Source organism: Bos javanicus, chromosome 11, assembly GCF_032452875.1.
Source record: "Bos javanicus breed banteng chromosome 11, ARS-OSU_banteng_1.0, whole genome shotgun sequence".
Classification (NCBI taxonomy): domain Eukaryota; kingdom Metazoa; phylum Chordata; class Mammalia; order Artiodactyla; family Bovidae; genus Bos; species Bos javanicus.
The window spans coordinates 95832614-95856476 of NC_083878.1; the positions used below are offsets into that span (position 1 = coordinate 95832614).

The 23863-nt window shown below is 42.9% G+C and overlaps 1 protein-coding gene across 4 annotated transcripts; it reads left to right on the forward strand.

Moving 5' to 3' along the window:
* The first annotated feature begins 1101 nt into the window (after window positions 1–1101).
* RABEPK (Rab9 effector protein with kelch motifs) lies at window positions 1102–23809 on the forward strand. 4 transcript variants are annotated; one of them, XM_061431304.1, is made up of 8 exons: window positions 1102–1180; window positions 2357–2415; window positions 4822–4979; window positions 13836–13988; window positions 17770–17931; window positions 21021–21170; window positions 23066–23215; window positions 23495–23809. In XM_061431304.1, the coding sequence occupies exons 2-8, from the start codon at window positions 2363–2365 to the stop codon at window positions 23785–23787; spliced, it is 1119 nt and encodes a 372-aa protein (XP_061287288.1). In that variant the 5' UTR covers window positions 1102–1180; window positions 2357–2362; the 3' UTR covers window positions 23788–23809. The 4 variants fall into 4 exon arrangements, with proteins under 4 accessions (XP_061287288.1, XP_061287291.1, XP_061287289.1 ...); XM_061431305.1 differs by lacking the exon at window positions 1102–1180 and adding an exon at window positions 1368–1447; XM_061431306.1 differs by lacking the exon at window positions 1102–1180 and adding an exon at window positions 1610–1750.
* Window positions 23810–23863: the final 54 nt, after the last annotated feature.

Consider the following 23863-nt stretch of genomic DNA (forward strand, 5'->3'; position numbering starts at 1 on the left):
CGGCTAAACACTGAACAAGCTCTGTGTCAGTCACTGGGCACTAAGCACTTTATATACATTAGCTCGTGTATTCCTCACCATAGCCTTGTGACAGAAATCTTATTAGCTCCATTTTACAGACCGGTGACAATGGGGCCAAAGAAGAGTAACTTCCATGAGAATAGATACTCTTCTTGATGAACTTTTTGTTCCTTGCACTTTTTATGAATGTACCTAGTTATTGGTTTTTCTGTTTCATCTCCCTCCCTCCTTCCTTCCGTCTCTCTCTAGTTAAGACTGTAAACTCCAAGAGGCCAGGGGGCAAGTTTGCCTGGTTCAGCATTGTTGTTCGGATGCTCATTTGCAACCCCATGGACTGCAGCAAGCCAGGCTTATCTGTCCATCACCAACTCACCAACATGCTCAAACTCATGTCCATTGAGTCAATGATGCCATCCAACCATCTCATCCTCTGTCCTCCCCTTCTCCTCCTGCCCTCAATCTTTCCCAGAATCAGGGTCTTTTCCAATGAGTAGGGTCTTTTCCAATGAGTTGGTTCTTCGCATCAGGTGTCCCAAGTATTCCAGCTTCAACTTCAGCATCGGTCCTTCCAATGAATAAATATTCAGGGTTGATTTCCTTTAGGATTGACTGGTTTGATCTCCTTGCAGGTTCAGCATAGTGCCTGCCAGAGTTACAAATGCTAATTGTGGAATGAGTCAGCTTTTTAAAGCGCCAAAGCTTGAATTGGCCTAAAGATCGCGCAGAGAAATTTACACCCGGGAAAGCACCCTCAACTCTCCCTTTCAGAAACCATTTCTAACAACCGCTGGAAATGAAAATATCCTAGCTCCTTTAAGATAGCCCATGGGGATTTGGGTCACCTAAACAGATGCCCAACCCCTGGCGTTTCGCTTAGAAATCGTTTCCAAGTAGCCCTGCCTTATTTACTCCGCCGGGGAGGTAGGGCCCGCAGGAAGACCTGGCCAGTTCAGCTCTGGAGAAATACACAAACAGGTCTTCACCTGGGACACCAGGACCCCTTACGCTCCCTTCCAAGGGCGCGCCCCGGGGACCCAGTCCTCCAGGCTGGGAGCGGTTGGCCGCCGCGCTCTTCCGGGGTCTGGAGGAGGAGCGAAGGTCTAAGACCCGCCCCCACTGGGGCGGAGCCACGGCCCAGGACTGGCCTAAACCGTCGCAGGTAATGCAGTCTGGAGCTGAGTCGGGGTGCTCCGGGACCCCGGTTGGAGGCGATCCCGGGCGGGGGCGGCTGCATCTTTTAGGGGAATGGAGCTAGGCCGGGTAGAAAACGCCGGGTAGACCTCCTCAGGCTCCGGCCCAGCCACACTGACGGACAGGAACCAGCCGGTTCTCTCCTGACCCTGTCTCCTATCGCTTATCGCTGCCACGCGGGGATGGGACTGGGGGATGGGACTGGCAGGGGCTGCTGCGGGAGGTCCCGGGCCAGGTGAAGTTTATGCCACTGAGCTTTGGGCTTTGGGAACAGCAGTTAGTGGCTTAGGCTGAAGGTTGGATTTATCCATTCACGTCCCGGAAATGTTATCTATTTTCTTTCATCATTCACTCATCCCTCACTTCTGCTCTATACCGGGCACTAGTTGGTTCTCTGAATGCATCGGAGAGGCCCAGCTCCCTTGGAATTTAGTCTAGAATCTAGTCTAGAGACTTTTAAATAGATAATTACATTAAGGGTGATCCTGCAATTACTATAGCTTAATGGATACCTTCGGATGAAGAATAACTTGAGAATGTAAGAGGAAAGGAACAAATAAAGGAAGGTTTCACTAAGGATGGGACAGTTGAACTGGACTTTGGAGGTTAACTAGGACTTTGCTAGTTGACCAGAAGGGAAGGGACATTTCAGGTAAGGGAAGCAGCCTAAGATGCAAGTTATGAAAGACATTTAAAAGGAACAAATATAGTAAGAACAGCTCAATATAGCAAGAAATTTAGAGTTGAGCTCCTGAAAAGGTTGAGACCAGAAGGCTTTGAATGTCATTCTGGGGCCAAGAGTTATCCTAGAGTTTGGTATTTCTCAGCTTTTTAAAGTGTTTTATATTTTGATAAATATAAATACCTTATGACCTCCAAAATTATTTTGATATATGCCATTTACCCATGAAAACCATAGACACAGAAAACTTCAAGCAAAAAAAATTCTCTAATTGGATTAAGAAAATTGTGTTATTGTTGCCTTCCAAATGTAAGTTTTTATCAAAAGGTTGGTAGTGCTTCAGATCTGGCCCTAGAAATGGGTGTATCAACAGGAAATTTTTTAAAATGGGAAGTAATCTCTGTGTGTTAGGTAGAAGATAATCGTCAATGTCTAAAGAGTGCCTTTCTGTCTTATGCATAGGACATCATGAAGCAGCTGCCAGTCTTGGAGCCTGGAAACAAGCCCAGGAAAGAAACATGGTCTGTAAGGAAGGATTCAGACAGAGAAACACATGAGTTTTTGTTTCATTTATAAGTAGTTTACTAACATATTTGATCATCTATGAAAAACAGTAGAGATGAAACTGTCTGCAGTTTCTGGTAATTAGACTCAAACTGTCTGAGAAGGTCTTCGGAGGAAAGGTAGTGGGGCAATAATTATCACAGAGCAGATGTTGATTTTATTAGAATCCATTTACCAAGACGAGTAAGACACTGGCCATCTGGCATCCTCAGCTCCAGCACTGTGTCTTCCCCCTAGCTGTGACTCATTTTTTAAGGTTTTCAGGGAATTAGATTAAACTGGCTTCACTGTTTCTTGAGTGCTTGTTCAACTCACCCTTCATTCAACAACTAACACTGGCCTGACGGGCAGTTACGGTGTAGATGCTGAAGGTACAAAGGTGAATGAATAGTCTCAGTGTGGGGGCTGCTGCAGACTAACGTGGTGATGGTGATGAAAAGCGATCAGTGCTGAAGCAGGGCTCATAGAGGGCTGTAGAGAGGAGGCAGTGCTTCTGCAGGACCTTGGAGGACAGCCTTTGATCTGCCTTCTCTGTGTTCACTTTTGCCCTCTACCCATCAAAAATCTGATCATGGTATTCTCTGGATTAAAAGCCTTTTGTTCCTCTGTGTTGGTCTTAGGATAGAAACCAGAGTCCATAAAATGACCCACTGGGCCCTGCATAATCTGTCCCTACCTACTTTTCCAACTTTACGACCCCCTGCTCACCCTTTGTTCTCTTTCTCTTCCTTTAACGTGGTTTGCACTCTCCCACTGAGGAACTGAACAGGCTGGTCCTTCTACCTGGATCACCCTTTCCCCCCATCTTTTGTCCCTTTCTTTACCCAGCTATTAATAACTTCTACTCATACTTCAGATCTCAGTTAAAATGGGGCTCCTTTAGGAAGTCTTCTGTGACCACTCTTGTCCCCACCCAACTCTCCTTACAGAGGAGGGACCCCCTGTGATATGTTCTCATACTGTATATCCAGTTATCCTTATAGCACAGTTGAAATGAAGTGGTTATTTGTGAAATTACCTGTTTAGTGTTTTTCTTCCCAACTAGTCTGGCAGGGCTATGAAGCAGGGACTTCTTTTGTCTTATTCACCATGTAGCTGGAGGGCTGTGTGCCCTTGAATAAGTTATTTAACCTTTCTAAGCCTCAGGTCCGTAGCTGTAAAACTCCGATGATAACGGTACTGTCCTCAAAGGGGTTTTGTACAAGTTGAGTGAAACCAGGGTTGTAGCAAAGTTAGCGGTAGGCATGGTACATGGTTAGCAGTCATTCGGGCAGTAATGTGATACGTGAATCTGGACATCAAAAGAGAGATCTGGAAAAGAAACAGATTTTGAAATCACTGATGAACATGTAAATAGGTGGTAATTGAAGCCATCAGTACACATAGAATTGATCAGATAAGCAAACCTAGACTAAGACAAAGAATCCATGGGGGTTGGAAGAAAGCTGGAGGGAAAGGAGTCAGAGAAGGAAGCAGAAAGTGCAGCCAGACAGGTGGATAGAGAACCAAAAGGAAAGAGTGGGGAAGCCAGGCCAGGAGAAAGGTGCGAGGAGGGAAGAGCCAAGAGTCCCAAATGCCAGAAAAACAGCTAGAGAATTTTCTTTTCCAACCAGAAAGGTTGAAGTGTCTGCATTCAGAATAACTTTACAGAATGGAATGAATGGATCCTGTATTTGATTTTTCAAAGAGCTAGCTTTGGCTTCCATCAGGTCAAGCTTTATGAGTAATCTGGAAAAGCTCTTAAAATTCAATGAAGGATGGAGAATATTACTTGGCAGAGGGAAGCATTACTGGCTAGTGGTGGGAGCTTTGGTGCTGTTGGTTCTCACGTGATTATATATAAAGCTCCGGCTATCATTTACTGAGTCGTTCCCTGCTGTGTAACAAGAGTGCATCTCATTCTTCACAGGTATAATTATTGCTATCTTCATTTTACAAATGAGGAAACTAAAGTGACTTCTAAAGGGGCATACCTGGAGAAAGCATGAGAACTAGGACTTGAACTAGGTCTGTCTGAATGGGCAAGCCGTGCTCATAAGTACCATCTTGTGCCAGGACATACCATTGAACATTTCTGTGTATCAGTTTCTGCCTCTACCACATGGGGACAATAACTAGTCCAGGGCATCCTCAGGAGGTTAATGTGAGATGAAAGTAGGGACAGAAGTAAAAAATCAAAGGTTATGTGCAAAGGGACAGTACTGTTGTTAATCAGAAAAATGCTGCTTTGCTAGGTATTATTTTAAAAGTCTGTGTGTGTATAAGACCCTTCTCTCTGGTGACTATTCCATGAGGAGTGCAAAGAACACACTGCTGCATTTATTCTCTGCTCAGGCCTCCTGAATATATCCTCCCTTTGGCAGGTACACCCTGACCCTGGTTGGAGACAGCCCCTGTGCACGGGTTGGTCACAGCTGCTCATATTTACCCCCTGTTGGTGATGCCGAGAGAGGGAAGGTCTTCATTGTTGGGGGAGCAGATCCAAACAGAAGCTTCTCAGATGTGCACACCATAGATCTGGGTAAGACCAGCAGTGGAGGGGACTTCCCTGGCGGTCCAGTGGTTGGGACTCCAAGTTTCCGCTGTAGGGAACATGTATTTGATCCCTGGTGGGGGAACAAGGATACCTTGCCATGTGGCATGGTTAAAAAAAAAAAGACCAGAAGCTACAGAGCAAGTGCCCTTTGGCTAGAGAGCAGGGCTTTGTGCTGCTGGCCATGATCATTCCTAAGAATATTAGTTCAAACATGTACATTACCATATATAAAATAAGTAACCAGTGGGAAATTGCTGTATGTGAGCTCCTGGAGCTTACTCAAACTCATGTCTATCAAGTTGGTGATGCCATCCAACCATCTCATTCTCTGTCATCCCCTTCTCCTCCTATCTTCAATCTTTCCCAGCATCAGGGTCTTTTCAAATGAGTCAGTTCTTTGCATCAGGTAGCCAAAGTAGTTGAGCTTCAGCTTCAGCATCAGTCCTTCCAATGAATATTCAGGACTGATTTCCTTTAGGATTGACTGGTTTGATCTCCTTGAAGTTCAAGGGACTCTCAAGAGTCTTCTCTAACACCACAATTCGAAAGCATCAATTCTTCAGCGCTCAGCTTTCTTTATAGTCCAACTCTGACATCCATACATGACTACTGGAAAAATCATAGCTTTGACTAGATGGACCTTTGCTGGCAAAGTAATGTTTCTGCATTTTAGTATCTTGCCTAGGTTGGTCATAGCTTTCTTCCAAGGTGCAAGCATCTTTTAATTTCATGGCTGCAGTCACCATCTGCAGTGATTTTGGAGCCCCCAAAAATAAAGTCTCTCACTGTTTCCATTGTTTCCCCATCTATTTGCCATGAAGTGATGGGACCAGATGCCATGATCTTCATTTTTTGAATGCTAAGTTTTAAGCCAGCTTTTTGACTCTCCTCTTTCACTTTCATTAAGAGGCTCTTTAGTTCTGCTTTGCTTTCTGCCATAAGAGTGGTTTCATCTGCATATCTGAGGTTATTGATATTTCTCTAGGCAATCTTGAATCCAGCTCATGCTTCATCCAGCCTGGCATTTTGCATGACATGCTCTGCATGTAAGTTAAATAAACAGTGTGACAGTATACAGCCTTGACGTACTCCTTTCCCTATTTGAGACCAGTCTGTTATTCCATGTCCAGTTCTACCTGTCCCTTCATGACCTGCATACAGATTTCTCAAGAGGCAGGTCAGGTGGCCTGGTATTCCTATCTCTTTCAGAATATTCCACATTTGCTGTGATCCACACAGTCAAAGTCTTTGGCATAGTCAATAAAGCTGAAGTAGATGTTTTTCTGGAACTCTCTTGCTTTTTCCATGATCCAGTGGATGTTGGCAATTTGATCTCTGGTTCTTCTGCCTTTTCTGAAATCTAGCTTGAACATCTGGAAGTTCAGGGTTCACATACTGTTGAAGCCTGGCTTGGAGAATTTTGAGCATTACTTTACTAGCATATGAGATGACTGCAATTGTGCAGCAGTTTTAACATTCTTTGACATTGCCTTTTTTTGGAATTGGAACGAAAACTAACCTTTTCCAGTCCTGTGGCCACTGCTGAGTTTTCCAAATTTGCTGGCATGTTGAGTGCAGCACTTTCACAGCATCATCTTTTAGGATTTGAAATAGCTCAACTGGAATTCTATCACTTCCACTAGCTTTGTTCATAGCGTTGCTTCCTAAGACCCACTTGACGTCACATTCCAGGATGTCCGGCTCTAGATGAGTGATCACACCATCATGGTTATTTGGGTCATGAAGATCTTTTTTGTATAGTTCTTCTGTATATTGTTGCCACCTCTTCTTAATATCTTCTGCTTCTGTTAGGTCCATACCATTTCTGTCCTTTATTGTGCCCATCTTTACATGAAATGTTTCCTTGGTATCTCTAATTTTCTTGAAAAGATCTCTAGTCTTTCCCATTCCATTGTTTTCCCTATTTCTTTGCACTGATAGCTGAGGAAAGCTTTCTTATCTCTAATCGCTATTCTTTGGAACTCTGCATTCAGATGGGTATATCTTTCCTTTTCTCCTTTGCCTTTAGCTTCTCTTCTTTTCTCAGCTATTTGTAAGGCCTCCTCAGACAACCATTTTACCTTTTTGCATTTCTTTTTCTTGGGGATGGTCTTGATCACTACCTCCTATACAATGTCATGAACCCCTGTCCACAGTTCTTCAGGCACTCTGTCTATCAGATCTAATCCCTTGAATCTATTTGTCACTTCCACTGTGTAATCATAAGGGATTTGATTTAGGTCATACCTGAATGGTCTAGTGCTTTTCCCTACTTTCTTCAATTTCAGTCTGAATTTGGCAATAAGGAGTTCATGATCTGAGCCACAGTCAGCTCCCTGTCTTGTTTTTGCTGACTGTAGAGAGCTTCTCCATCTTTGACTGCAAAGAATATAATCAATCTGATTTCGGTGTTGACCATCTGGTGATGTCCATGTGTAGAGTCTTCTCTTGTGTTGTTGGAAGTGAGTGTTTGCTATCACCAGTGCGTTCTCTTGGCAGAACTCTGTTAGTCTTTGCCCTGCTTGATTTGTATTCGAAGGCCAAATTTACCTGTTACTCCACGTATCTCTTGACTTCCTACTTTTGCATTCCAGTCCCCTATAATGAAAAGAACATATTTTTGGGGTGTTAGTTCTAGAAGGTCTTGTAGATCTTCATAAAACCATTCAGCTTCAGCTTCTTCAGCGTTACTGGTTGGGGCATAGACTTGGATTACTGTGATATTGAATAGGTTTGCCTTGAAAATGAACAGAGATGATTGTGTTGTTTTTGACATTATATCCAAGTACTGCATTTTGGACTCTTTTGTTGACTATGAGGGCTACTCCATTGCTTTTAAGGGATTCTTGCCCACAGTAGTAGATATAATGGTCATCTGAGTTGAATTCACCCATTCTAGTCCATTTTAGTTCACTGAACATCACTGAAAAGTCCCTAAAAACTCAACAGACTCCAGGAATATATCCACCAAACTAAGCCCCCCTTGATTTGGGGCAAAGAGTCCATTTGGAGCCCTGGACAGCCAGCCACTCATTTATCAGATGTTTGTCTAGGAGACACTGCTTCCTTCACCTCTTACATCCACATCACCAAATCCTAAACATCTCTATTTTCATCCATGTCTTTCCATTTGCATGGCTACTACTGTGGTCCAAGCCTCAGTGTCTCCCAGCTACACTCTTAAAACAACCTTCTTACTGATCTGCCTGCTTCCAAACTTACCCCCTGTGCAGTGCATTTTCAGTACTCAGGTGAGTATTTGATAAAATATAAGTCTGATTATGTCACTCCTCAGTTTCAGGCCTTCCCCAGCTTCATCTCCTGGCTCTCCGAAACCGCATTTGCTCCACTGAATATCCTTTGGTTTCTTGAACTCTATTGGTCTCCAAGCCTTTGCATATATTGTTCCATCTGCTTGGGACACTTTTCCTTGTCATCTGACTGCTTTCCATCTTTGCGACCCCAGGTTAAATGTCACTTCCAGGGACTTCCCTGGTGGTTGAGACTCTGCTCTCTTAATGCAGGGAGCACGCATTTGATCCCTGGTCAGAGAACTAAGATCCCACATGCCAGCGTGGAACGGCCAAAGTACATAAATAAACAAAAATGAATGAAAGAAAAGTCACTTCATTAGGAAGCTTGCCCTGGTATATCTGGACTAGTTTAGGTACTGCCACTGAAAAGGGGCAACTCTTCTGTTTTTCGTCTCTATTCCTGTGCCACCTCCTGACACACCTTCAGTACTTGCCTTCTGACTGACAAATACGTGGGGATTTTTTCCCCACAGCAGATAATTCTGCAACACCAGCTGGATGTCCTACAACTCAGCTCAGTTCTATCTGGAGTTAGACTCCAAGCCCACAGGTGAAGGGCTCAGACCCACAAGATTCTCCCTGCTCCCTTTCAGATGCCAATCACAAGGCCACAGTCAGTTCTGACCAACCCCTTTAAATGGGAGGGTCCCCTGACACCCTCCTCTGTTCAGTTCAGTCGCTCAGTCGTGTCTGACTCTTTGCGACCCCATGAATTGCAGCACACCAGGCCTCCCTGTCCATCACCAACTCCCGGAGTTCACTCAGACTCACGTCCATTGAGTCACTGATGCCATCCAGCCGTCTCATCCTCTGTTGTCCCCTTCTCCTCCTGCCCCCAATCCTTCCCAGCATCAGAGTCTTTTCCAGTGAGTCAGCTCTTCGCATGAGGTGGCCAAAGTACTGGAGTTTCAGCTTTAGCATCTTTCCTTCCAAAGAAATCCCAGGGCTGATCTCCTTCAGAATGGATTGGTTGGATCTCCTTGCAGTCCAAGGGACTCTCAAGAGTCTTCTCCAACACCACAGTTCAAAAGCATCAATTCAAAAAAAAAAAAAAGGCATCAATTCTTTGGCACTCAGCCTCCTTCACAGTCCAACTCTCACATCCATACATGACCACAGGAAAAACCATAGCCTTGACTAGACAGACCTTTGTTGGCAAAGTAATGTCTCTGCTTTTGAATATGCTATCTAGGTTGGTCATAACTTTTCTTCCAAGGAGTAAGCGTCTTTTAATTTCATGGCTGCAGTCACCATCTGCAGTGATTTGGGAGCCCCCAAAAATAAAGTCTGACACTGTTTCCACTGTTTCCCCATCTATTTCCCATGAAGTGATGGGACCAGATGCCATGGTCTTCGTTTTCTGAATGTTGAGTTTTAAGCCAACTTTTTCACTCTCCTCTTTCACCTTCATCAAGAGACTTTTTAGTTCCTCTTCACTTTCTGCCATAATGGTGGTGTCATCTGCATATCTGAGGTTATTGATATTTCTCCCGGCAATCTTGATTCCAGCTTGTGCTTCTTCCAGCCCAGCGTTTCTCATGATGTACTCCGCATAGAAGTACATAGACACCCTCCTCAGCTTCCATTAATTTCTGGTTAATTTCCTCAAGAGGCCACCAAGCTCAGGAAAACAGCCAAACAGAAAAGATGCTTAGAGCAAAGTATGTGGGGAAAGGCACTCCTGTGCCCCGTCCAGGTGCCCTACCTTTGCAACACTTCCATGTATTCACCAACCCGGAAACTCTGAATCCTGCCTTTTTTCTGGAGGAGTAATTGATTACATTAAGGCCGTTGGTGATTGTCAACCTCCATCCGTCTCCTCTCCCCAGAGCTGGAGGTGGGGTTGTCTGTGGCTGAAAGTTCTAACCTTGTAGTCTCACACTTTCTTCCCCTGGCAACCAGCCCCCATCTTTAGGGGCTTTCCAAAAGTCACCTTATTAACATAAACTCAGGGACTTCCCTGGTGATCCAGTGGTTAAGACTTTGTACTTCCAGTGTAGCGGGAGTGGGTTGGATCTCTGGTACGAGAAATAAGACTCCACATGCCTCATGGTGTGGCCAAAAAACCCCCATAAACTCAGGTGTGGTTAACAGGGGGTTTGTCATCAATAACAAAAGACACTTACCAGTCTTATTACTTAGGTCATCACAAAGGTTTTCAGAGCTCTTTGCCTAAACAGATGAAGGTCAAATATATATTTCCTAACATAAATGACAATGACACAATCACTCTCTGTGTTTCCATAGCATCCTGTACTTTCCCATCTTTATCCCTCTTCACAACCCTGTTCACATGGGATTGTTTCCTTGTTTATCTTCCCTACCAAAGTATAAGCTCCTTGGAAACAGGGAAGATGGTTATAAATATGTATTTTTTTCTTTTTTTTGCCCTGCCATGCAGCTTATTGAGCCTGGCTCACGGCAGTGAAAGCATCGCATCCTAACCTCTAGGTTATCAGAGAACTCTCAACATCGTTATACTACCTCTCATTGCATCCCCAGCCATTATCATAGCACCCGGCACAGAGTAGGTGCTTTATAAGTATTTGGATGAATGAATGAACTAACAAGTGACTACTGTGTATTACATAATGGCAAAAGAAAACTGGTGTGGTGTTGTTCAGTTGCTAAGTTGTGTCTGACTCTTTGTGACCCCATGGACTGCAGCACACCAGGCTTCCCTGTCCTTCTCTATCTCCCAGAGTTTGCTCAGTCTCATGTCTGTTGAGTTGATGATGCCGTCCAACCATCTCATCCTCTGTCTCCTCCTTCTCTTCCTGCCCTCTGTCTTTCCCAGCATCAGAGTCTTTTCCAGTGAGTCAGCTCTTTGTTTCAGGGGGCCAAAGTACTGGAGCTTCAGCTTCAGCATCAGTCCTTCCAATGAATATTCAGGGTTGATTTCCTTTAGGATTGACTGGTTTGATCTCCTTGCTTTCCAAGGGACTCTCAAGAGTCTTCTTCAGAACCACAGTTCAAAAATGTGTTGTTAACGTGTTTTATTAGGTTCATGTAACATGGGTGTTATTGTTTTGATCTTAGTTGTGTATCAACCACATGTGCAGGAGTCTACTTGTAAAACTTGAAGTTGTTTGGCCTCTGTTGTAGTCTTGGAAGATCTGACATCAGTAGGCCTGGATGTCTGCATGGTGACAATTTTTTGCAACTGACCTGCCGGGTTCCCATTCTCCACAATTTCCTCCAATTCTCTGTAGGCATTTGAATTTCTACACACTGTACTAGGATTTCAAAGGTAAATTAAATCTCTTTCATCTCTCAAGAAGTTTACCATCTAGTACAGTTATAATTCTGTTGCGACTTGTTACTACTTTTGTGACTCTGGCTAAACCACCTAAACCATCTGGGGTTCAGTGTCCCATAATAACTCGCTGCACTTGGCACTTGTAATGATCTAACAAGACAATGCCTGTGAAGGCCCTATGTGAGTGGTTTACTAATTAAAATCACTAAGAAGTCAGGTATTAATAGTCTGTGGAATTGTTTTAGCCAGAAGTCCTTTACCTAGAGGTAATAGAAACTGTCTTCACCAACCAAAAAAAATTAAAAAACCTAGAGAGAGAATCCATGGGCAGGGAATTTGGCCTAGCCTCTGGAGAGAGTGGAGGCGGGACTTAGAAAGCTGACAAAAACTGCCTATTTTCTCCCTTATTCTGCAGGGAGATGGGAGAAATATGTTTGTTTGTTTGTTTTTTCAGTTTGACCGAACCAGGTCTTAGTTGAGGCATGCAAACTCTTGGCTGTGGCATGTGGGATCTAGTTCCCCAACCAGGGATCGAACCCAGGCCTCCTGCTTTGGGAGCTCAGAGTCCCAGTCATTGGACACCAGAGGAATCTCTAGGGGGATCTGCTCCTTTATGTAGATGTTTCATTCTTCTCTTCTCCACACCGTGGCTTTCTCTGCTTCTCCACCTATGGTAGAAGATGGGCGCCCAAACCCAGAAATCTATTTGAATTCCAAATTCTTGGGGGAGAGGCTCTGATGGGCTCGTCTTGGGTCTGATGACTACCTTTGGCTCTATCAGCTAAAGCTAGGAAGTCAAGGTGTAGTATAACCCAGTCTCCTGGGATCTATCTCTGGGATGGGGAGATGGGGCAGGTCCCATCAGATCAGATCAGATCAGACCAGTCGCTCAGTCATATCTGACTCTTTGCAACCCCATGAATCGCAGCACGCCAGGCCTCCCTGTCCATCACCAACTCTCGGAGTTCACTTAGACTCAAGTCCATCGAGTCAGTGATGCCATCCAGCCATCTCATCCTCTGTCGTCCCCTTCTCCTCCTGCCCCCAATCCCTCCCAGCATCAGTCTTTTCCAATGAGTCAACTCTTCGCATGAAGTGGCCAAAGTACTGGAGTTTCAGCTTTAGCATCATTCCTTCCAAAGAAATCCCAGGGCTGATCTCCTTCAGAATGGACTGGTTAGATCTCCTTGCAGTCCAAGACTCTCAAGAGTCTTCTCCAACACCACAGTTCAAAAGCATCAATTCTTCGGCGCTCAGCCTTCTTCACAGTCCAACTCTCACATCCATACATGACCACGGGAAAAACCATAGCCTTGACTAGACGGACCTTTGTTGGCAAAGTAATGTCTCTGCTTTTCAATACGCTATCTAGGTTGGTCATAACTTTCCTTCCAAGGAGTAAGCGTCTTTTAATTTCATGGCTACAGTCACCATCTGTAGTGATTTTGGAGCCCCAGAAAATAAAATCTGACACTGTTTCCACTGTTTCCCCATCTATTTCCCATGAAGTGGTGGGACTGGATGCCATGATCTTCGTTTTCTGAATGTGGAGCTTTAAGCCAGGTTTTTCACTCTCCACTTTCACTTTCATCAAGAGGCTTTTGAGTTCCTCTTCACTTTCTGCCATAATGGTGGTGTCATCTGCATATCTGAGGTTATTGATATTTCTCCCGGCAATCTTGATTCCAGCTTGTGTTTCTTCCAGTCCAGCATTTCTCATGATGTACTCTGCATATAAGTTAAATAAACAGGGTGACAATATACAGCCTTGACGGACTCCTTTTCCTATTTGGAACCAGTCTGTTGTTCCATGTCCAGTTCTAACTGTTGCTTCCTGACCTGCATACAGATTCCTCAAGAGGCAGGTCAGGTGGTCTGGTATTCCCATCTCTTTCAGAATTTTCCACAGTTCATTGTGATCCACACAGTCAAAGGCTTTGGCATAGTCAATAAAGCAGAAATAGACGTTTTTCTGGAACTCCCTTGCTTTTTCTGTGATCCAGCGGATGTTGTCAATTTGATCTCTGGTTCTTCTGCCTTTTCTAAAACCAGCTTGACCCCATAGAATACGGTTTATGGACAGGCCGACAGCCCCCAAAGTGTCTGATGTAAAATGTTCTGGAGGTTGACCACATTCCCTTTAAGTGATCTGCTGGTTGTTCACTTACACTTTTAACCCCTTTTTCCTTTTTCACCCTCCGCCAAGTTTGTCAGCCACTATAAACCACTGGCAGCCCCAATCTAGGAACTGGGTGAAATGTTTTCTAGGAACACACCAGTGGGATTTAGCCACCTCAGAGGGCCTCCTGCCCCGGTACGAGCACACCAGCTTCATTCCCTCCTGCACACCTCACAGCATCTGGGTGTTTGGAGGGGCCGACCAGTCAGGAAATCGAAACTGCCTGCAAGTTCTGAATCCTGGTAAGTAGCTGATGGTTATTTTATTTACAAAAATGAATAAGTAAATCCAATTTCCATTCCTGTACCAAAGTCCCATTTGGATTTTACTGACTGATCCATTTAACCTTTGCTAACCTCATAGAAAAATAGACATTTCCACTTCGAATAGAATCTGAAAATCATAAATGATATTTTGTTTTCCTCCTAAGTTGCACAAAGTATCAACTTCTGAAAAGTCAAAGCTGAAAGAGACTTCAGAAAACAGTTATGCCAAGTGGGCAACCTGGTCTAGCGACGGGGGGTGACTTTCCTAAAGTCATCGGGGAATCAGAGCCGTGAGCAGGCTCGAATCCGAGTCTCCTCTATCAGAGGTCTCAAATGGGGGTGATTGTGCCCCCCAGGAGACAGTTGGCATGTTGCACCTTGGGGCAGGGCATCTAATGTGTGGAGGCCAGAGATGCTACCATACATCCTGTAATGCAGTGGTCCCCAACCTTTTTGGCACCAGGGACTGGTTTTGTGGAAGACAAACTTTCCATGGACAGGGGTGGGAGCGGGGTGGAGTCATGGTTTGGGGATGACTCAAACTTATTACATTTATTGTCACTTTATTTCTATTATTATTACATCGGCTCCACCTCAGATCATCAGGCATTAGATCCTGGAGGCTGAGGACCCCTGCTATAATGCATAGGGCAGCCTCTCACAATAAAGAATTGTCTGGTCTAGAATGTCAATAGTGCCAAAGTTTAGAAACCCTGCTCGAGATCCTCTTAGTATGTTTCTTTTAGCCAAAAAGTACAAAGTTCCTGACTCGTCTCACTGGCAGTTTTGTCACAGAGGAAGCAGTTTGGGGACATCACTGCTGCAAGGATGTTGCTGAGCCACCCATGGGGGTGGACCTGACTTTCTGTCAGTTAGAAACACTTTTTTGTTGTTTTGCTCTTTGTAAATTTTTCAATATGCATTGAAAAATGTCTAAAAAGTGTAAATAAGTGGACAAAAGCCATCCACAATCCTATGATATTAAGGTTATTAATATCAATATAAGGCTATATTGCTATAGCCTGTATATAAGGCTATTAATATTAATAACAGTTCTGTGTACTTCCTTTCTGTCTTTTCTCTGCATTTTTGTAAACCTGAGATCTTTGTATTTTACCATTACACTGTTGTGTCTTTTTAATTTCATAATTAGCACAGAAATGATTCCCTATCAACAAAGCTTTGCTAAAATCATTTTTAATGGCTGTATAACACTCAATTTTATGATGATACCATAATTCCTCTGTTTTTTTTTTTTTTTAACATGTAGGCTGTCTTCAGATTTCTATCATTATAAATAACAAAGTAGTGAATATCTTTGTTCAGAAGTCATTGAAAATGTATTTCAAATTATTGCCTTAGAATTCATGCCCAGAAATAAAAGAACTAGATAAAACCCTGGACTTTGCTTTTTTTTTGTTTGTTTGTTACTTTAAGGCTTTTAGTACATGCTATCAAATTGTTCTCCAGGAAGACTTTTTTAAATTTTCTTTTTTGGCCACATTGCACAGTTTGTGCAATCCCAATTCCCTGACCCAGGATTGAATCCGGGCCCAGAGAGTGAAAGCCCAGAATCCTAACCACTAGGCTACCAGGGGACTCCATCTCTAGAAGGATTTTTTTCAACTTATCCTCTCTCCAATTGTGTTTAATAGTTCTTGTTTCACTCCTGACTGGCACTGAATTTATCATGTTTAAGCACTGCTAATTTGATGGGCAAAAGTAAAAAAACACAAACGATTGTATCTAATTGTTTAAATATGCAGTTTGTTCATTACTAGTAACCTGGACATTTTTCATGTAACAGTCAGCTCTTGCCTGGTTACCTGTGTCAACGATAGGTTTACTTGTATAACAGTTGGTCTTCTTGTCATTCTGGGACAGTAATAATTTCTATCTTGTTAGGTTTGGCAAGAATTAACTCACGTCTGGCTCATAGTTAACATTCAGTAATTGTTGTGGTTGATGTAGCTATGGTTTGACAGATGGAAATCAGTTCCAGAGCCCTGGCCTCTCAATTTTTCAGTGATGGCATCTATTTTAAATAAAATACAGTAAGAATTTGGAAAGCTTCTGTCAAAGAAATTGACTTTCCACCAGATCCTTTCCTGTCCTGGAAAGTATAGTTTGACACCATGACCAAGAAATATGAATGATATAAGTGCATCATTAATTTCTTGTGTTACTAAGGCAAGTTCCTCAGTCTTAGGATTCCTTTCTGATTATTTGTGCTAGCATTTGACTTGGCAGCCACACAATCTCAATTTTATGACAGTACCATAATTCCTCTGTTTTGTTTTGTTTTTTATTCTGAAGGTTGTATGCTTTCTAACTCCTCCTAAGATCTAAAAGTTCCCCAAGATCTGTAGCTATAGAGGCAATTACATTATGCTTTGTTATTTCAGCTTTTAGTTTTTGTTGTTTGTTTTTTTTGGCTATGAAGTTTGTGGGATATTCGTTCACCAACCAGGGATCGAACCCAAGACACCTGCAGTGGAAGCCCAGAGTCTTAATCACTGGACTGTCAGGGAAGTCCCCATTATCCTTTGGATATAGGCTGAGACTTGTTTGGTCTCCAGGTTCATGTTTTGAGTCCCACACATACTACAAATGCTTCATGCACCACTTTGTATATTGAATGAAGACCTTTACACGAGACACAGAATTTCCCAGTCAAGAAATAATTCCTGGGAATTCCCTGATGGTCCAGTGGTTAAGACTTGGATTTTCACTGCCGTGGGCTCGGGTTTAATCCCTGGTTGGGGAACTAAAATCCCACAAGCCATGCAGCATGGCAGAAAGGAAGGAAGGAAGAAAGAAAGAAAAGAAGTAGTGGAATGACTGTAGGAGTTTTGACAGATCTGTGTTCAGAGCCCTGCCCTACTACTCACCAACACTGTGACTGGGGGAAAGGATTTAAACTTTCTGAGCTTCAGTTCCTTCATCTGCCAAGTGGGGATACTTTCCACCTGCTCCCAGGATTGCCCGAGGATGATGGAGATGGTGGGGTGCTCAGGGCAGTGATTCTGCCCACAGAAGATGCTCAGTTACCGCTTGTGTTTCTGTAAAATGTGTGCTTCTTTTTGAAAAAAAAATGAGCTTCTGTTCACCCGCCCAGGTGGTAGAACTTCATTCTCAAGTCAGAAGTGTGGAATATACATAGATCTTGATGTTGAAATGGAATTTGAATTCCAACTCAGCCATTTACTGGTCATGCCATCTTAAATGAGTGACTTTATCTTTGCTTCAATTCCTTATCTGTAAATGGGGGAAGAAATATTTATTTGGCACATAGTGTTTAGTGGGGACAATTACTACTACTACTACTATTACGACTACTACTACTACTAAGACTGTAATGATATTGTCCACTTTTTTTTAATGGCCACATATCCTGAGAAACTGCTTTCTTGCATCCAGTGGGAATGAGTTTGCTCAATGTTGGGCTCCTCTGGGTGGGCACAGGGCAGGATAGTCAGCAAAGGGGAATAGGGTGCAGAAAGGATGTTTAATGCTTCCAAAAACAAATTGTCCTCCTTAATTATACCTGTGGCTTTTCACTCGTGAGAATTTGGGTCTATCTGGACACATTCTGAGTATTGTCCCCTACCCCTCCTTGAATTTGATGGCAGGAGATCCCTGCCTAGACCTACCCTGTCCCTCTTGGGGATTGGGGTTTGCCAAGTGACCCTACCCAGCCTCAATGTCTGAGGCCCTCAGCCTGGGGATTTAGATGCCTACCTTCTCTCTGGACCAGATACCAGGACTTGGACTACCCCAGAGGTGACCGGCCCACCGCCATCCCCAAGAACTTTCCACACGTCATCGGCAGCCATTGGAGACCAGCTGTATGTCTTTGGGGGCGGAGAGAGAGGTGCCCAGCCCGTGCAGGATGTGCAGCTTCATGTGTTTGATGCAAGTATGAATGGGGTGGGAGACCCCTGGGGCCACCTCCTACCTGGTCAGGGCTGCCCTGGCCTGCAGCTTACCTGATGCAGGAAACAGATTAGAAAATGACAACCTGGCTGTGGGTCTCAATTCTAGACTTCTTCAGTATTTCTCTTAGCTGGTATCTTCTACCCATAGCTAAAATTGCATTTAAAGAGAAATAACTGATCAATTTAAAAAATGTAGACAGTATAGTTTATCAAGCAAAAGAGAAAAAAGTTTCTCCTTAGGCCTTTCCTTCCCACTGCCCAGACAGAGGTAAATACTGTTAGCTATTCCTAATAGTCTAAATTCCAGATTTTTCTGTGCATTTATAAATCATATGCATATGTATATGTGAACACCTATGAATTTTCTATGAACTTTGAAATTATATGAAAACTTAAAACACATACATGAAAATACTAATTATAAATACTGTTCTGACTTTTAGTTTTGTGGGTCTAAGGGTAGATCTTAGGGGCTTCCCTGATGGCTCAGTGGTAAAGAATCCACCTGCAGTGCAGGAGACTCGGGTTCAGTCCCTAGTTTGGGAAGATTCCCTAGAGGAGGAAATGGCAGTCCACTCCAGTGTTCTTGCCTGGAGAATCCCATGGACAGAGGAGCCTGGCGGGCTATAGTCCGTAGGGTCGCAAAGAGTCGAACAGAACTGAGCAACTAAACACGCATGCATACAAGGGTAGATCTTAGTTGAAAGCGTAAACTTTGAAGCCACAGGAAGTGGACTTGGAACCAGATCTGACATCTACTTTCTGTATCACTTTAGACTAATTTCTTAATCTCTCTAGGCCTTAGTTTGCTATAAAATGGAGATAGTAATAGTGCCTAACACAAAGAATTGGAAAGATTAAATGAGATAATGTAATAGTGTATAGCCATTCTGACACATAGGAAACACCTAATAAATTTTCACTGTATTATTATTATTTCTTCATTTAATCACACATCATGGATCTCTCCTAAGCCAACAATTTCCTTGCAAAGCATATTTTTCTGTGGGCATCCTTTATTCATTCAGTCATTTTCCTATAGATTGCTGACAGTGTTACAGTGAATATATACATTAATTTATGTATGTGTTACAATGTTTAGGGCTCCCCAGGTGGTGCTAATGGTAGAGAACACGCCTGCCAATGCAGGAGATGCAAGAGATACAGGTTCAATCCCTGGGTCAGGAGAATCCCCTAAAGGAGGGCATGGTAATCCACTCCAGTATTCACACCTGAAGAATCTCATGGACAGAGGAGCCTGGCAGGCTACTGTCCATAGGGTCACAAAGAATTAGATATGACTGAAGTGACTTAGCACAGCACACAACATTTAATGTGGAATAGATGCTGAGGAGTGGAATCACTGGGTCAAAATGGTATGAATATTTAATATATTTAATATTGTAAGACCTTTTGCCAATCTTTTGTCTAAGTAGTGTTTATTTACATTTCTTTCTTTTAGTAGTGGGCATTTATGAATAACGCTTTACAAATATCATGTAACAAAAATAATTTTCCTGTGTTTTTACACCTTTTTTGAAAAAAGGCAATAAGCAAAATTGAAAACTTAAAGTTTAAATTAAAATTAATACATGTCACAATACGAATTTTTCCAGAAAAAAATGGACTCTGATTCTTTTAAAGCAGTTTTAAAAAAATATTGGCTTTGAATACATAAAACTGTGAGAGAAAAAATATATGTACATATATATATGCCTACATATATGTGTGTGTGTATATATATATATAATTCTATAACCTCAAAATTGTTAACATTTCAGTGCAATTATGGTCCTTTTTTTAAAAATAGTAGAGATAATTCTAGATGTGCTATTGTGTCTTGTATTTTTCACGTAAGCATTTCCCCAGTAATCACAAAGTTTTCTCAGTGTTTTTATTTATTTTATTTAACTTTACAATATTGTATTGGTTTTGCCATATATCAAAATGAATCTTCTCAGTGTTTTTAATGAGCACATAATATTCTATTATGACTGTAGCAATAACTCACTCATTCACCTGTTAATGGACTTAGGGGCTATTTCTGGTTCTCCCCTATTATTAATATAAACAATACTGTGGTAAACATACTTACCACTTAAGTATGCATATGCATCAACTTTCTCAGGTTATTTCAAATTGTATTTCTTGGAACACTGAGGGCTCTGTGAACAACCTTCAGGCATGTTGCAAATGGTAATTCAGAGATAAATTGTTTGTCAGGCTTTTGTCCAAGATAATTTTTGTAGCACTCCTTTAAGACTTTTCTGGTATGTTGAAGTGATTGATTTTCCTCAATTCTATACATGTACAATTTTGAAGATATGAAGGGTTATCAACAGGTAGAATGCATCCGCTCTATTAGGATCATACTCATATTAATAACTCTCGTACTGAGTCCTTTCTTTGTGCCTGTGCTTTACATGTATCATCTCATTTAATCCACACTTCAACCCTGAGAGGTAGGTATTACCGGGTACTCTCTTTCTCTTCATTTTATAGCTGCACTAACTGAAGCTTAGAAAATTAACACATGCAAGGCCATATAATTATTCAGTGAAATAACCCAGTTTTAACTCCAAATCCTATATTCTAATCATTATCCTATACAACCACTTCAGGAGGCCCTGCTAACTTTAAAAGTAGTAAATTTTTTTCCCCTACTCTTCCAGCTAATCAATTAAGGATAGTGTTTTGAAAAAGAGAATACTCTGAAGGTCTGTCCCAGAAGAAGGAAGCTCATTCTTTTTAATTTTGGGGCAGTTCAAGGTTAAAGAAACTTAAGGGAGGTATTTTTTAAATTCAAAACACAAAGTGGTTCGTTAATGCCCAGTGGAAGGGGTAGGCATATTAGGTAGTGAGTTCTCTAGTCTTGGACACACATCAGCAGAGGCTGTAAAGGTTGTGGATGGAGGGAGGCCTGGGTTGGGCTGGCAAGTCACAGTGAATGACCCCCAGGCCGCTCTCTGTTCAGCACATCTCCACTTGCTGGGAGGTGAGGCTTAGGTATAGTCCTCACATTTTTGCTTCATACTTTTGTCACCTTATGTCATGGGATTTATTTTTCCAGACACCCTGACCTGGTCACAACCAGAGACACATGGAAAACCTCCATCCCCCCGACATGGTCACGTGATGGTGGCAGCAGGGACAAAGCTCTTCATCCATGGAGGCTTGGCAGGGGACAATTTCTATGATGATCTCCATTGCATTGATATCAGTAAGTAGGGTAGGGGGCATGGGGGCTTGCTTGTCTGCTTAAAATTAAATAAAATATACTTTGACTAGAGCCTTGCTCTCAACCAGCCAGTAGACTCTTTGCTAGATTCTCTCAAATGTGACCTGAATAATAATAATAATAAAAGCAAGTCTTTCCTAAGTGTTTGCCATGTATTGGGTTGACCAGAAAGTCTGTCCAAGTTTTTCTGTAACATCTTACAGAAAATTCATCATGAATTTTCTGGCCAACCCAAGACCTATCCATTAATTCTTTCTTATCCTTCCAACAACCCTTCTCTTTCATTAAAATTCATTGTGTCTTGTGCTTCCCGAAGGACTGGATTTCTTTCAAGTTGTAGCCTTTAATTCTCTGGATAACTTTTAGAGTGTGTCTGGAGGTGGACAACCAGAACTGTCATGCTAAATTGTTAAAAAATGCTGAGAAAAGGAAAGTTAGGAATAAACATGAGTATTGTCTTTAAGCGTTTGAATGACCTCAAAAAAGTCCCGAGAGGCTGGACACTTTTGGGGTCATTCTTCCAGACTCTGAAGTCCCTTAGGGCAGGGACTTTGTCTCTTTTTCCCTTAGTGTATTTCCATCATTGAGTACAATGTCTGGCGGGTCGCAGATGATGAGTGTATATCTGTTAAGAGTGGACAGACAGGGACTTCCCTGGTGGTCCAGTGGTTAAGACTTCACGGTTCCACTGCAGGGGGCAGAGGTATGACCCCTTGCTGGAGAACTAAGATCCTGCCTGCCACACAGTGCAACCAAAAAAAAAAAGTGGACAGAAAAACAAATGAACATAATCTGCAGTGCTCCAGACTACAGGAATTGGAACCATGGGCAGAAGGCATGAGAACTGCTGTGCAAGTATCAGGCTACCTTGCCAAACAGTGGGTTCTCTGATTTGGTGACATTGGAGGCTGGCTGACACTGGCAAGGATATTTGGCTGGACTCGGTGATTCTCCCTTCCAACCCAGTTGCTGGACCCCTGCCTTGAACTGACAGATGGAAAATATCTTCACAGGAGCATTCCTTGCAGGCAGGCAAACAGGGTTTTAATGCTTATTTTAAAAAAAGAAAGTCCTTTTCTGTTGTAGGAGGAACTATTTCCTAGCTATTTTTCCTCCTTTCCTACCCAGGTTGTTCTCTAAAACCTAAAATCCGGTGAGGTCCTGCCTCCTTTAAATGCTTGTCTGAAAAGTTGCAACTATCTGCAGAAATAGGTAGGAAATAGGCGCTGAGGCAGCACGTTACAGCGTAGAGAACACAGATCTGGGAGTCAGACCTGAGTGCAGTTCCAGCTGTGCCACCTGCTAGCTGTGGGACTTCTTCCCCGTCTCTAATCCTGTTTCTTCATCTGCAAGAACAAAGAAAGTAGGCAGAAGTGAGTAGTAGCAATTTTATGCAGCTATGAGAATAAAGTAAACCAGATTTTTGAAGTGTCTAGTCAGCACTCACAAAGTTGCAAAGTAACTGTTACTGTTTCAGACATGCATGTGTGTGCACATACAGGCATGCTTGCGCACACACACACACACACACCCCCTTACCTGCTCCTGGGCTCCTACGGAGTTAATGGTGATGGTCACCAAAGCTTAGATCACATTCCTCAGTGTGCTCCGAAGACCACCTACATCAGAATCACCTGGGGATGCTTGTTAACAACTATAGATGACTGAGCCCCCTCCCTCCCTCCCTCTCTGGACTATCCAGACAGAATTTCAAGCTCCCCCAAGGAATTTTTGTGCACGCCAAACCTTGCTCTATTATCTTGAGAACTCTTTATGAGTGAAGTTCAGGGGTTGGTTTGCAAACTGCAGACGTCTGACAGGTTCCGTCTGAAACCATTGTCTAGGCCAGGTTTTGCCCACTTTCCATCTCTTGGCAGGTGACATGAAGTGGCAGAAGCTAAGGCCCACTGGGGCAGCTCCCACAGGCTGTGCTGCCCACTCAGCTGTGGCTGTGGGGAAACACCTGTATGTCTTCGGAGGAATGACTCCCACAGGAGCCCTGAATACAATGTACCAGTATCACATAGGTGAGCAGATGTTCACTGTGGGTCTTTAAACAAGTATCACCCTTCTTTGAAACTATCACAATGCTTCGGTCTTTCAATTTGGCCACTCCACATCCAAGGCCGAAGGAATAAAAACCAGACTTTCAGGGAATGACATCATCAAAGCTGTAAGAGTATCATTAGGGTACCCCACCCCCCTGCCCCCGACTTTTCCTGTTTCTTTTAGGGCTCAGGTGATATAGCACATCACTGAACATTTTTGGAAATTTTTAACAGACTTTTTTTCTCCCCCCAAAATAGAAAAGCAGCATTGGACCTTGCTTAAATTTGAGAATTCTTCACCCACTGGACGGTTGGACCATTCCATGTGTATCATTCCGTGGCCAGGGACGTGTACTTCTGAGAAAGAAGATTCAAATTCTGCCACTGTAAACCGTGATGCTGAGAAAGGGGATTCCACTGAGAAAGGAGTGACTCAAGGTGGTGACTCACGGGAGGAAAGTCAGGCTGACACACTGCTCTGTTTTGTGTTCGGTGGAATGAATACAGAGGGGGAAATCTATGACGATTGTATTGTGACTGCAGTTGATTAATAAAACCCATGTTTTTACTGCTTTTAAATGTCAATTACTTGCAGAAAAGTTCAGTGAAACAGTTGTTTTCATATCT

Bases quoted from the DNA above. Each gene is read 5' to 3' on its own strand.
- RABEPK (XM_061431304.1), top strand. From the start codon at position 2,363: ATGAAGCAGCTGCCAGTCTTGGAGCCTGGAAACAAGCCCAGGAAAGAA. The intron at 17,932-21,020 runs GTATGAATGGGG...TTATTTTTCCAG, and splicing joins GCTTCATGTGTTTGATGCAA to ACACCCTGACCTGGTCACAA. The intron at 21,171-23,065 runs GTAAGTAGGGTA...ATCTCTTGGCAG, and splicing joins TCTCCATTGCATTGATATCA to GTGACATGAAGTGGCAGAAG.